Source organism: Acanthaster planci, linkage group LG14, assembly GCF_054643075.1.
Source record: "Acanthaster planci isolate LZ-2023a linkage group LG14, COTS_SCS, whole genome shotgun sequence".
Taxonomy (NCBI): Eukaryota; Metazoa; Echinodermata; class Asteroidea; order Valvatida; family Acanthasteridae; genus Acanthaster; species Acanthaster planci.
Window position 1 is genome coordinate 8,668,308 of NC_141790.1, and position 15,688 is coordinate 8,683,995.

General features: G+C 40.9%; 1 protein-coding gene across 5 annotated transcripts in view; it reads left to right on the forward strand.

Moving 5' to 3' along the window:
• Positions 1–15,688, forward strand: part of LOC110980790 (diacylglycerol kinase delta-like) — a 137,816-nt gene that overhangs the window by 19,457 nt on the left and 102,671 nt on the right. Inside the window, exon 1 of one of the 5 annotated variants that reach the window (XM_022237757.2) lies at positions 13,934–14,406. The exons of the other annotated variants lie outside the window; for them this stretch is intronic. Within the exon in view, the coding sequence (XP_022093449.2) occupies positions 14,365–14,406 (42 nt within the window). The 5' untranslated portion in view covers positions 13,934–14,364. Of the gene's footprint in view, positions 1–13,933; positions 14,407–15,688 lie in introns of those variants that run through there. 5 annotated transcript variants of the gene reach the window in all.

The following is a 15,688-nucleotide window of genomic DNA, read 5'->3' on the forward strand; positions in this document are numbered from 1 at the left end:
GGGAATAAAAAATCTTTTCCATCTTCATAATACATGTCATGTGCATGTACTTGTACCTAGCACAGTATGGTGGCCTTGATTTATTTTTTGCTTTAGAGCTTTTCCATAATTCACATCATCCACTTATGATACACTGCACGGTACTTCTCAACAACAACCGTTTGCTTTGCTTGTTTCACATTTTCCTTGAGAACGTTTGAAGTTCCAGGTGTAAAAGGTTTGGCTATTCTTTTGCACCCTCTGAAAGAAAATCATTTATTTCACATTCTTCTGTTCCATTTATCAAATAAATCTGCAATCAAATTATTGATACATTGATTAATCAAGTAATCAAATAACATCTGTGGGCCTACATTTATTATTTTTTTGTGCTCAAAACAGAGATTGCTTTTATTAAATTTGCGACTCACATTTAGGCTGATTCATTTCCCTACTTCAGTGTGGATAGCAAATTAAATATTTTACTGCCTTATAATTTTGTTCAATGTTTGTACTTTACAGTGGATGGTAATTGCCACAGATGGGAACGTTCCCGTATTATTTTCCCACGGTGTGAAGGTTGAGCAAAGCCTAATTTATGTGCGTAAAGAAAATATGCTTTTTTATCACATTCCAGTGGCCACACAAACGTCAGCCGATGAAACAATCACATGCCCGTTTGAACCCTCTGCTTGTAAAGTTCAACCCTTAGGAAGCCCAAGTATTTAACCGTGACACGAGCACACAAACTCCCGGTGATGTATGGCCGTGGCATTTTCCCTCGTTTGCAAAGCATCAGCCCTGGCGGCCGTAAATCATGTTTGAAATGTGCGTGCCACAAAATCCAAAAACTTCCCATTTGAAAGGCCACCCAACATCTGTAGAAATCCAAATTTTTGTTTGTTTGTTTTTGTTTGTTGTGTTGGGGGTTCTTGTGTTTTTGTTGTTGGTTTTTTTTTCTTTTTGGTAACCTTTTATCGTGTCGGTGAATTGAGCTCCTTGGCTTGTCTCGATTCAGTCAATACCCTCGATAATTTGTCCCGTCATCGGTCACGGGAAGTGTAACGTGATACGTTTTGCGCGTCCGCATTTCGATTGCCACCGGAGAAAAGCATGGCCTCAATATTGAATCTTGTGTGGGGGGTCCTGCATTGTCATGTACACGGCCGGTCGGCATTGATTGTTCTCTTCCTCCCCCCCCCAGTCTCGGCTCTGATGTCGGCGGGGACTGACCTTTTGGCCTGAGATGCTAGTGGCTTGGCCAGTTGGTGCCGGTGCCAGCCTTTGGCTTGGATGTTTGTAGGTGCGAGGGTGCTAAACGCTGCTGGGAATGCCTGGGTAAACTTGGGGATTGACTGAGGAGCAGTATTGTTTGCAGTGAATACCACGTATTCCTGTCGCCATTTGTGTTTAATGAAAGGATGGTTTCAGTGTCTCTAAGCATCTGAGTTTATTTTACTGTCTATTGTCATGGACCTACTTTCACACAAGGAGCTGTCTTGGATTAATAGATTTGAGGGGAAGGCTAAAACTTTTAAATTGCATTTGGATTAACAGAAAAAAGATTCGGTTTTTTTTGGTTCAGAGTACAAACTATTTTTTTTATGTCAAACCAGATTTTTTTTAAGTAGCCAATATGAAAAAATATGCATTGCCTGTAGGTGTACAGTGCCTTGTGCATGCACATGTTTAATAGTTTAACCCTAACAGTCCTCAGTCCTCCAACAGGTGAAGGATTGAGGACTGTAATACGGTATATACTGGTACGTGCAAAGACGCCCTTGTTTTTTCCTTAAACTTTTAACGAATGCAGTTTTTTCTTGAAACATAAATTGCCAGTGTTGATTGAAGCAGATTTTTATATTTAAGAGCAGTTGCTCCAGTGAAGATTAATCTAAACAAATGTCAGTTAAAATGTTAAACTTGATTGAGAAAATAAGATGTGGCAATGTCAAATTCCTGTGTCATAATTAAAAATATTTGTTTTGACTGAGACCAATATGTGTACTGAACCCTCCAACTTTTTATTTTTGGGGGGGACTACTGTACATACAGTACATGTAGATGCTCTGGTATACCGGTACATGTACGAAGGAAACAAGTCCAAATTAAATTTGGATGAGTTCATTTTATCATGGATACAAGCAACAGCACACCGACAGGGTCGGGAGAAGGCAGAAGCCTCACAGTACCCCATGCCGTTCCCATAACCCTTAGAAGTAAGGAGAAATGACTTACGTACAATGCAACGAAAAGCAGTGGCTTTAACTCTAACAGTCCCAAATCCTCCAATTTCAATACGATATTACATACATGTACACCCTAGGGGGTTAGGGCTAGGTAACGGACCATATAACAACGAGTTGACGTTTACAGTGTTTGTCAACATCTTGGTTTTGAGTTGTTTTGTGAAGTTCTTACTGTGTCTTAAGGCTGTTGACTGAATTGGGTGCCGCGTTGATCATACATGTACCCTACCTGCTGTACACAGTGAGCAGCTTCAGCCATAGCCAACATTGCCGGTTTAAGATAAGAACTCTAAAGCCCATGGAGCAGGAACTGCAGTTGTGAAATACACACAGTGGAAAACACGAATCCAAATCCAATCGAGAATCTTGGATTATAAATCTAAGATTTGGAACAGAGCAAACACATTTTGGGGGGAATGTGAAATTAAATGGCAAAATTTGGTGAAACACTTGTACACTGTATGCTAAAACAAACCAAAACTGTTTGAGAGACCATACTCCCTCTTATCTCACTGAACTCATCACTCGATACCAGCCGAATCATACACTCTGTTCCAGTTCCGATACCAGAATTCTCACTGAGCCCAAAACTCGCTCTACCATTTCCACATAAGGTTTTTATGCAGCTGTTCCTATAATTTTTGGAGTAATCCTCATAATGAGATCCATCACGCAACCTCCCTCACTGAATTTGAAACAATGTATGTAGCTTTATGATACCAGCTTGCTTGTATTGAACGCTAAATAAATGCCTGAATGTTTTTGGGTTTTTTTAAGTGCTGTGTGCATTATTTGCATGTATTCTTTACACTGTGCTGGAGTTTAGAGGAACCTCACTTGCAAGCGTATAGTATGTACATGTACATCTTGATAGCATATATTCCTTGGGTGTTTGGGTGTACTTATGAATTTAATTACAACAAACATGGATGCATTTGCAAATACCGTACATCAACTCATGAACATGATATACATGTATGATTTGACAGCAATTTTCATCCAAACCACAAATGACACATCCATGAGCTCCCAAAGCTGCTTTTCTGACAGAAGAACCAGAAAAGCTCTTCCACCAAAGGCCAATAAACTTACACTTGTGGACACTGCACTTAATTCCTTCAACCTCCCTCCAGCGTACATAACGTCGCATATTAAAAGCTGATGAAATTTCCACGAATCAATCGTTCCACGTCGAATCCGAAAGACCTTGGGGGTATTTCCTCCTCAATCAATTTTGTCCAAATCATCAGCGTCCTCTCCCATCCCCCCTCCTTTTGTCCCTTCACAGTGCCACCCACCGTGCTTAAATACGATAGGTTACGCGCAGCGAGCGGCTCTTGGTCTGCCTGTACGTGCCCAACCTGTTCCAGGGAGATGCTCTCTGCCGGAAACCAATTTGTAATGCTCAGGCCGGGAGCATCTTTTGAGGAAATGGAGTACCGCATACACTACCCCCAGTAGTCCCCTGCAGCCAGATGTGTCCCTTTCTAGGAAGTTCTCTCCTCCCTCCCCCTGCGCAATAAAAAAAAAATTACATATATTGATCATTGGCCGTTGTGCGACAAATTTCTTTCATGCTGTAGATCCATGGGATGTGGCAGATCTACATCCTGGGGGATTGTGTTTCCCTGGTAAAAACACCTCGAACGTTGCCAAAGTTGAGCCGAGGTGCTTGCACTGTGTTTTAAATGGGAAATACGATACACGGAGCAGATCGTGCTCATGAAAGGTGTGGTACTAGTAACTTTCCAAAAACATGTTCAGGTTTTTTTTCTGTTTACCTTCCGGTTCCACACAATATTCGAATTCACGCTGAAATGTATTCTACTGAAGGTTGTAGAGGAGTTGTTGCCCCCAGCAGATTTTGTTAGTTTCTTAAGTTCTAGTGGAACTCGGCTACATTGGTTTTCAAAATCAAAATTTATTTTGTGCAGGTTTATCAACACACTGCACACCAGTAGATATTTATGAGATTAGATCTGATTGCTTGGAATACATGTACAGTGTATTTAAATTATGAGTGATGAATTTATGAGTGAAGTGGTGAAGTAATTTTATGAGATGAAAGATGGAACAGCCTGGAAATTTCATCTGCCACAGAATAAATGCTTTCAAGTTAAAATCTTTCACAAATGTACCACACTCATTACATCCCTGAATAATTCCCTTCCTGAGTGAAATTCTTGCATCAACTTCAGCTCAGCAGCTTGTCGTGACCGAGCAGTGAGATGTCCGTTTACCAATGGAACAGAACTTGGTTAAAGTGCCACGGCTGCATTGTGTGCTAGGACAACAAAATTTTACGGCACATGATCAGCGATCCACAAGTCATATGACAGAGATGTGTTCACGTGTTGTATAAAGTACACATACATGTACATTTATGCATCTGGACCAGATTTCTAATTATAACTTACATGTACGCTACCACCACTAAGCTTGCGCGTGTATACCATTCGCAGGCTACACATAGTGGCCATTATACAGTCAAATGGTACATCTGAAACCAATGCAGCAATTCTGTGCTATAAATATTGCCTAGGAAGCAAATGGGCAGATTAATTGGAACCCCGATGTTTAAGCTGCTTGAATGTAGTCTGTGTGGCTAGCTGGCAATGGGTCTGGCCTCACTGAAAGAAGGGAATTGATTCCATTTTTGTGATGCGTATGATACTGGTAACGCACAAATGCACTGCACATTACTGTCTAGAAGCCACAGGGTACTTTAATGCAGGGCACTTCAAATAGCTTCAGTGTCAAGCACCTTGGTGGTTTGGTTGGTGCTCTCAAGTTGTTGGTGGCCAGGCAGATACTGGATAAACAACCCCCCCCCCCAAAAATTATCAGTTTGGTTTACACAGCTCAAGCAATAATTTTTTTGTCATTTATTTTTTTTCCCTCACAGTATCGAGCGTTTCTCATGAATAACGTCCTTGGTCTGATCAGTACAAATTGAAAAAACCTCATATTTGATCAGTAATCAGGGTTTTGCATCTGCAAGTTAGGTGAGAATTGAAGGAAAAAAGAAGCTGCACCCAGAGAATATGCAGGAAAGCATGAGTGCTGCACATTTCTTGAAAACTACATTGTAAAAGTTAGTTGCATCACAGCTACAATAGTCTGTTACTGGTACCTGTCAGAGATGGGTGAAAAAGGAAAGGAGAAACAAGTTACCGTTCTCCTGTCGACAATTGCAAAAAATTAGGGCCTGAATTTTTATTCGAGTTTACTTTTTATTTTCAACTAGGAATTTCTGTCAGGAAGATCTATACAAGACTTGACACTCGCGAAAGAGTTACTGCAGAAAACTTATACCCTGTATGCACAGGCAATGCCACACACGTATACACTTACCCTCTTCTAATTTGTCAGTAAAAGGAGGCCAGCTGATGAATTGACTTGACGCTGGATTGTCTGAGAGCCATCCCCCCCCCCTAGGCCCGGCTGCCCCAGAAAGCAGCATGGGGCTTGCTCCATGCACGACCCAAAGAAATTAAATCAAGGAGGTGAAGAAATAATGGCCTCGGCAATTTGTGCAGTTCGTTTAAACGCGAGTCAGAGAACGAAGCTGACCCAATCCGTGAAGAACAGCTACGACAGAGGTCAAAAGGAAACAATAAAAAGAAACTGCACACCATGAGTTCTTCTCTTTGACAGTTGTAAGGATTGAGAAGGGAGTTCACTGCGATGGGATTGAGTTACAGCTGACTTCAACTTTTCATCCACCTCAAACGGAAGCACGCGTCTTCGGTTCCAAACAGCAGCTTTGGTTGAGAGGGTTCAATTTGTTGGTAGCGATGTGACCATGACACGTGCATTTCCTGGTCGTTTGTGAACAAGCAAAGTTCAGTTCCGACCAAAGGAGCCACCATTGCTAAGAAAATAGCACCCTTCCACTGGCACATTGCGAAGATTGTCTGATACACATTTACAAACACCCCCGTGTGTGTCTTTGAAATGTTCTTAATCTTCCAAAGAAGTTGTTTCCATCTCCTCAAAACAATTTAAGAATTGGGTCTACTCAATCTACTTTGATAAAATGGTACTTTCCATAAGAAACTTTTCGATCTCATAGTACCATTCACTTGTCTTTACAATAATGAGTTCCTGCTGGGGCACAAAACCCTTAAGATGTCTTCTCCACATCTTGCTCAAAGCATTAACTCAAGCCCCAATTTTGTGCCAACCCACGCACATTCCTTTAAAACCTGGCCAGCACTGTTTTTTTTTTTTTCAAGATGTCAGCTCAAATTTCAAGTCCTTCAAGTGCACAGAGCGTGCACTCTTCTCAGTATGGAAATACATGTACACAAAGTTCCTTTTCCTCTCGGAAAATGGACAGAAGAAAAAATAACTCACACTTACTATTTAACCCAACAAGAGAAAAGAAAAAGAAAATTGAGGGCAGTGTTAAGAGGCCATCACCTGGAAGCTGCCAATTGGACATGTAAAACCTGAGTTCCTGGAAGTATTTGATTTAGTGTGGTATTCAAGGGGAATCCAAACCACTTAGAGGTTTTCTGTGTCAAGACCGAGTGCGGATCATGCACTGGCCCGACTTGTATTGCTGTAAATGCAAACCGGGGACTGAGCATCAAGTGCATCACCGCACTGTGCGTGCACGTTTTGGACACCTGAGGGAAAAAAAATTGCCTCAGAGATACGCACAGGATCGTTTTATAAGTGGTATCGGGGTTTTAATGGGGAGAAGGGATGTGCAGGAAGTGAATGGCCCTTTCTGTCAATAAACGTGACATTTACTTTACGTCTAGGTATTCAAGTGTACATGTACGTATTTGAAAATGCAATGTGATTGCGGCTAAAGGGATTTTAAAAAGGAGTCCATTCACTAATTTAATGCAGTGAACAAGAATTTTGACATTTGCTCCTCTTAAAACTTCTGCTCATGCAATATACAGATGTCGTGTACCAGTACATGGTAGTTAAAAGCCACAACGTTATACCAGCTTTGGAGCTTATACTTCCAACCAGGCTACCACAGTACATTTCCTAGACTCTGAGTAAGGATGTATCACTTGTATTCTTTGTGTGTGTGTCTGTGGGAGGGGGACTAGACATTGGGGGGGGCATACGTGTAGCTACATGTAGCCATTTGGGCACATTACTTCACCGAATTTCGCCGAGCATGTCTTTGCTGCCTTACAATTCCATACAAACACAACACACATACATGTACATGTACATGTGGGGATGCCTTGTGCACTGAACGTGCCGTCACTTTGTCTAACTCTGTGCTGTCTGCACACCCACACGCCGCGATTAAACAATTCCTGGTGGACAGAATTATCGGAAAAGCCCCGGATGCTGAAGGAAGATATTCCGCTCGTGCTGAAATGTGAGAGGCAGTCGGCGCACGTGACTAAACAAGAAAAAGATCTTCCTGAACCTCCCCCAGAGAATATGACCATTTTAGGAAAATGTCTTTTTTTATTGGTTTAATTTTAGTTTGGGTCATAAATTTAAATTTACATCAGGTATTTTTCCCCGGAAATGATCTCGTTTGGAATGTAACACTAAGGATCGAATGCATTGTGTTCATCACTCCAAGCCATCCCCTCCTCCCCCAGCAAAACCAATTTGGATTTAATCTGTGGTTTGTAAATTTTTGTGAGGAAGTTATTAAAGTTAATGGACCCAGTGCCTCAGTTGACAATGTCCTTCAAATTTCTATGCTTTTATGCAGGGAAAACGGGATAATGAAATATTTGAAAGGCCTCAGTTCCTCCTGTTAGCAGTGTATGGGATCTACAGAAATGTTAGAGAAATTTTGGTTCTGGCTGTTCTAGGGCTCAGTGGCTTAGCCACTGTAGTCAAAATGCACTACCATCAGCTGCAAGACTGCACCATGTGCATACGCAGACCAACTGATTACATGTTTTGAATTTTAAAAAGAAGAAAATGTCCTTCTCACAGAAACAGTACTGCTTTGTAGTATTCTCTAAGTTTTTTGTCTGAAAGCCTCAAAATCCGTGTGTGATGTCTCACGATTTGTGCCGACCAGCAAACTTATTTTCACCACAAGTGCCGGCCGGTGACTTGGAATGCCAACTACAGGGGTCAGCACAACTGTGCATAGTACTGGTGTGTTTGGTTTATTAATATAGGCCTACATGTTCCAGTTGTCTACATGTGTACCAATTGCTCAGCTTCATCTTTTGGTTGATATAGTGCACATTGCAAGCAGAGTCAAATTTTGGGTGGAGTTCTACATCTTTTTGTTCCTCATACATGGACATGGAAATTGCTCAATTGTCGTTTATGGTTATACAATGTATTAGGTGAGATACAGGTACATGTATGTATGTACAGTCCTTCCTGAAGGCCTTTTTTTGTAAATGATCAGTGTACAAACAAGGGCTGGTAAAATCAACTGTTAACAGGAGGTTTATAATTGAAAACTTCAACTCGAATCATTTACACTGTACTTAAAATCTTCAACTTCAGACATTTTGTTGGTCCTTGTTCGAATACATAATTTGTACATCTACCGTACGGTTTCATGCAATATTCATGTAGTCTGAAAATGTGACCCCACTTGAAAGTACATTACACTATATGATGTATAAACTGTCCTTGGGAAACTTCTTAAACATGTACATGTGGGCCTTGAAAATCTGTGCTGATCAAATCAAGAAAGGTGCATGTACATGAACATGTTAACTTTCTAAATAAAATTTGTGATATTGTTTGTTTGGAAGGACAAATTGGAATAACCTCACATGTAAAATTGTACAAAAACTCTGTTTCAATAAATCATTAAAATGGATATACATTTATTCAAAAATACTGGTACTGTCAAGAACACGACCGTGAACGTGCCACACTGACAGTGCCTTGATTGAAACATTACCGTTGGATCACAAATCCACAACTGACACATACCGGTACATGGCAGATCAGAGTATGGTGATCAGAGAGCATGCGAATTGCAAGGTACTTGTGTAACAGCAATGATCCGTTCCCACACTTTCACAGATCAAAGAAATGGAAAAAAATCATCTGTGGTTTGATTCTCACATTTTTCTCCCCCTGTCAGAAAGATTCCCCCCCCCCAAAATAAGACAGACAAAAAGATGTTTGCACGAAGAATTTTGCATCGTGAAATGATCATTGGCGGGACTGGCCCATTGAGTGGCCCAATGGTGTTTATTTTTCATCCGTGGGCCAGAGTGGATTCGTTTCCTCCGATCTTTGGAGACGGCGATCTTGTCGGCGCAGCCTCTTAAAAAAAAAGGAAAAATAAGACAAGACCCCGACTGACGATGTGACGTTTAATAAATGAGACCATCGGAATTTGATTGTTTGGAGTGGTCCAGTTGAAGCTGACTGAAGTATGCCATTCCCCTGTAGCTTAGGTATTTTCATGTTGACGTTTGGTTATGCCGTAACGGTCACGACGGTTTATAGTTAGAAAGCTTTCTGTTGTAGCTTGTGAATTAGGGATAAAAGCTGACGTCACAGACCTTGTTTCCGCAACAGAATAGTAAATTCAGTGGGAACTGTCAGATAAGTCAGAGTTGAAGAAGAGTTGTGCTGAGTGATAGCATCCTTTTATTGAAAGAAAGAAATGCTCTTGGTGGATGCGATTTTCACTAAGCTTCCATGGACACTATGCTTAGGAGCCATCAAGCCTTAAGGCAGGCTGTATGATAGGACTTGTACCTTTTCCATATTTATGTGGTTTAATTTAATGACCAAAATCCAATGGAACATCAAAATGTCAGTAAATGAAATTACTCTTTCCTTTTGCATGAACATGAACATGTTCATTACTACGTTTTACACAAAGAATGAATCCGAGGAAAGAAATCGGTGCATCTTCTGAATAAAAATTGCCCCCTCCCCAAAAAATTTCTACCCCAAGTGCAGAAGTTTCTCCGTAGACCAAAAGACGAAGCGTGAGTTTGTGTTGATTGTTCCCAATTTATGTGAAGTTTTGTAGTGAAGCAGGTAAAGGCTGTCACTGAAGCATGGAGAAGCACACTGCTTCCACATGGGATAATTAATCTTCGAGGCCTCATCAGTGGGCATTGAGCACAAACGCTGACCAAATGGAAGACGCTGGCCGTGTGCTGGACTGGCTGTTGTGATGAAATACATGTAAAGGCGTAATTTAATTTGTTGTCATTAGACAGAGGCCATAAGGCACAATGGGTGAACACATGATTGGGTGAACGCGTAATTGGATAACCAGTAAAATTGTTCAGGTCCCTGAAAGGTTCTGTTTTACAGCGTTTTCGATTTCTGTAATTTGCATCATTGCACCGCATTATTTCAGATCCCACGAAGCACACAGGTTGCCTCAAGCACCCCAACAGTTGCCCCAGGATTTTGCAGAGAAGGGAAGGGGGTCTGACCTTAGGCGTCTCTATCCCCAGGGTATCAAGTAGGGTGCTAAAAGTGAGCCTAGGTGAAGCCGGAATGTGAGGGCATTTGAAAAAAAAAAAAGTACACGTACACACACTAAATTGGCTAGGAAATTTTCGTAAACAAATGAACATTGTGTTTCCTGAATTTGGTCAGCATTGTGTCATTATTAGTATAGAAAGGAATGTAGTTGAAGTCTTTTTGCACCCATTCTTGGGTGAGGTGGATGTCAAAGTCTGCTCCCCAATAAATTGCTGGTTCATCAACGAGCAATTACGGGTACATGTAGCAGGAGCATACTATAAAATTAGTTCCTTCGAACCCTGGTGGTGACTAGGGCAAGTCTACCATAGTGTTTGTTGTCTGGGCCATCCTGGCTATGGTGAACATGTTGTTTGCTCCCTTCACCAGATCCATTTTGTTTGATAATTAATTGATGTCTGGTGATAGCGTGAGGACACAGAAGGCTGCCGTTTTCTATTCTTTCTTCTTTTTTTTCCTTGAAATTTTTTTCGTTTGTGCACATGTTTCTACCCGGCCGTCTCCGGTCGGATGTTGTGTTGGGTTTCATCCATCATGTGGCAGCCTTATTAATTTTTTCTTGCCATTTTCAATCATTGAGTTAATTGGGTTTTATAGGCATTGGCGGCACGGTGCGAAGTTGATGAAGGCGCGTGCAGCCATGTAACGAGATGTACGTCGTGCACGCAACCATGCAGTGTTTGCATTTGTACTACAGAAAGGAGTACTGGGGGTTTCTCCTGGCCCCCGTTGTAGCTAAGCATTTGTGAGGCCCCCCCCAAAAAAAATATCTGCACAACAGAAATAGGTGACCAGCCCCAAAAATCATGCATTCTGCACATAACTGGCTCCAAACTTAATTTTGCTTAACAGGTAAACTTGCCAAAGGTGTATTTTTAGCCTGCAGCTGCATGAAATCAAGTCCTGCTTATAAGCCCTTATTAAACTGGGACTGAGGTGTAAGCAAAAATTCGAAATGTGTTTGGACTTCTATATATTCCTTTTTAAAAGCGTTACTTTTTGCTTTTGTTCTTCCTGATGTTGTTTTTATCTTGTACTTCTTATTGCAATTTGACTGTGTAAAGTGCAGCAAGGCACAGTAGACGTCTTTCCATTTTTTCATGTTCCATGTTAAAGTCTGTTTTAGAAACATACATGTATATCCACAAGTTTTAGACCACTGGATTAAGTCTGTTGATTATTCTTCTTAGTGCTAGTTTTGCCAGCTACATGTAGTCTTGTGGTCCTAAGTTTTCTCCGACTTTATTTCATGCTGACACTACCGGTACTTGGCACTTCATTGGTTGCCTGCAATAAAGATGCCCCCAAACAGTTACCTGTACATGGAATGATTGAATATTCCTCTTGGTGATTCTTGTCTGGTCTCATAGTTTTCTTTGAGATGTACCGTACCTCCTCAGCCTGTCGTCTTGCAATCCATCTTCTTTGCTTTTTTCCTCTTGAAGTTCAAGTCTATTTCATAGACCGTGCAGACTGGTGCAGAGTGAGCCAATGAATGGTTTGTCGCTCTTTTCTTGATTGCTTTGGTCTTTTCTTAAGAACATCTAAGAATCCTCATATTAACACCTACAAATTACACATACGAGTATCCATACAGAATTTCATGCATTATTTTACCATTGTACCATAATACATTTCCTCATATAGTGTAGCTAGAATTTCCAGTCTTGAACACATATTCATGTATTCATTCTGTGATACACTTGTATCTGCATGTAAGTTTTGATATGTACATGTATGAGAGTTATTTGATTCATTCACTGTTCTGAGAATTTGACATGCTACAATGTATATATATCAACAGCTTTAATGAGAGTGAGATCAGTTTCAGGAAATTGAGACATCATTATGTCTACCTTTTGAAGTGAGTTCCTTGGACATTTGTTGAGATAATCACTGATGTATAATATTAGTACTTTTATACAAGTGCTTATCTCTCATGTAAATGTAGAGACCTTTTCACTTTTCTGATTTGCAGCCATCCAGGAATAGGCCTAAACATATATGTACTGATGATGTCACACTTTGACTATATTTGGTTTTTTCATATGAATGATCACCAGACACTGACTGTTCATGATCATTTGTTCAAAAATTGTGCCCTAGGGTTATTCTTACGACAATGTCGCTTGTTTGAACCCAAAAACATTGTCGCCAAGCGATACTCTCTCTAATGCCTGGCAATGGCCCACAGCCGCACAGTCAACCTTGGTGGACAAACTCTATCGGAATCACTCAAACGTGTGGGATGGGTACTGGTTGAGTCGTCACCCACCACTACTAAATTTGCCAGAACAGGTTCCAAGTTAAAACGTCCCCATGTGTTGTGACACAGGAAATCCCTGTGTGTTTGCATGATCTGGCATGAAGTACCTAGTTTGAATGAGTCGTTCATCACCCACTTGATGTCTGGTTTTTTTTCTGTCAGCTAGACTACCAAACTGATTAATGTGCTTAAGTATGAAACAAAAGCTCAGATTTCTCCAAGTTCTATCGCAAACCTAATAACAAAATTACTGACAAAATAAGACTTGTGGGATCGAGTTAATTTACATGTACATGTACTTGCATCTGTGCAAACTGTACACACCGTGATTACTTCGCCCTCATTGAATGAATGTATCCTCCCACACATGCTTCTAACAAACATACATGTATTTTTAGGCAAGATGTCGCTCAGGGGAAAGTCAAATAATCTTTGTTTCCTGAAAGGCAGACACAAAAACAGAGCAGAAAAGGACAGCCTTTTTTCTTACCTGCAGCATGAAATGCAACAAGTCGCAAACAGTGAAGTGCCACGTGTGGGCTTGTTTGTTGTCTGGAAGAGCCTAAAAATAATACTGTTTGTTTGCTGCCTGGGAATCCCTCGGCTTTTTTGTTTTGGACTGCAGACCCTTGATGCAGGAGTCCTGGACTGTCAACACACTGTAAATTTACCAGGTCTGCGAACTCTTTTGTGTATATCGACACAGCACGTTTTGCTTACATTTTGCCCAAACAACTGACATGCATGCTTTTACTTTCATTCGTCATCTTTGTCCAACAGTGCCATTACATAGTTTTCAATCAGTTCATTCGTTTGTGCAGAAATGACAGATTCACACTATTTCGGGGTTTTAAGGTGACAAAGGGTTGTTCTCAGAAAGTTTGATGAGGAAGTGACATTGTTTTGAGTCGGTCATTTATCTCAGAAATTGCAACTGATATAGGAAGTGGCCTCATGTTTTGGAATAACTACTGAAAGTGGAAGAGTCACTTATAAACGAGATATCTACATATGGACCATAACCTTTGAGCTTCTGATCTAGCACCTAGAATCCTTCTTTTTTTCACAAATCTATCTACCACTGCAAACGAGCACCCAAGCAGATCTTGTGTTATGCATCCAGTGTAGCACTGGTGATTTTGCATAGTTAACCCACTGTCAAATGGTGGAAAAGTTGTGGTGCACCCTGCCCAGAGTGGAGTCGTATCGACTTTTCTGCTGCGATGTTCATTGCTATGATTTTGTGGAATGTCCGTGTACTTTGGACCAATGCTTTATATTGCTTTGAAAAACAGCCATTGAACTAAATAGAGAAGACCTTCAAATTTTTGTGTGAGGCATGAGTCTCGCCTCTGGGAAACTATAGTGCTGTGACGTTCATGAAAGCCACCGTTGTTGCAGTAAAGCTTCTCCACTTGACCTGGGAAGTTGGATAACAGCATGGAATATTTTGGCTCTGCACTGGCATTTGGAGGTCACAAGGTAAGAACAGTTAGAGGAGATCATTGAGTGAAAAGTTTTAATTTTACAATTTGTCTCCTTGGGCAACTTCAGTTTGATACAACTTCAGAAGCCAGTTGGCAGTTTGTGGTATTGAGTGATTTGAATAAATACATACCGGGGTACCATAGAGCAGGTATAGACTCACTGACGAATTCCTGAAATTGCTATGTGGCTAACGAAGATGCTGATTTGATATTGGTTCATTGCTTTACAGTTGAATGGTTTAGAGAGTGTAATGTGTATATTTGGGGGGGGGCACAATGAAGTTCTTGTACAGCCATCTTGCGTTTGTTTTGTTCTTTTGGTTGTTATTACTTGCCTCTGCATTGCAACAGAGTTTTTGGTGGCCTCAGGCAATCAGATCTTGTCAATTTACACAGATTGTGGCTGCTCTAAGAAAATGGACAAGTGTACCAGTGCAGCTGTGTGAACTTGACCAAAACTGCGCTCTAGCTGCTTTTGGTCCAGATATGCCTGTACGTGTGCGTGTATTATCTGTGATTTTGCCGAGTCTGGTCACAGACTGTCAGAGATCTCAGAAGATACAGTGCATTAGATACACATTCTTGTATAATTGTGCAGGATCTTAGTCAACGATCGTAGTCGTACTTGCGCATTGTTGTCACACAAGAGTCATTTATGTCAACTTCAAAATGCACTGTGAAACATTGAATTGCCAGTGGAAGTTTAACATGAGTAGTCGTTGTAGCTTCACAAGACATCTACATGATTCACACAGCATCCCTCGCTTGAAAAAAAAAATGGAAGGCAGTGGCCAGCGAGTCTGTTGAACTCTCTTCTGCAGATCACAGAAAAAAAGATGAAATCCCTTCCCCCCCAACAATTTGGAGAGAACCAATGCAGATAAGGTACTGTACATGTACATGCGTGCACTCGTACCGTGTACCTTATTCAGTGGACAACTTTGATCATATTGTTGCAGTGGGACTTATCATGGTCAGTGCAATTCTTTTAGCACAGTGAGCAGGTGAGCCTGGACATTTGCAGTTTATATTGATGTTATACTGTTTGGATAGTTATAGGCAAGAAGTTGTCACACTTTACAGCATGATGCATGTACAGAAAGGTGAGAACAGTTTTATGACTGGTACCTGTGTGCATGTAGAGTATTATAGTCAGTGAAACTGTAAAAGTGCAAAGGAAAAGGGCTTCAAATATTTCGACATCTAGGGTTTTGGAGGTACATGTAGATTAGCCACCCAAAAACCATTCTACCATGAATCTATCTGCCGAACATCAA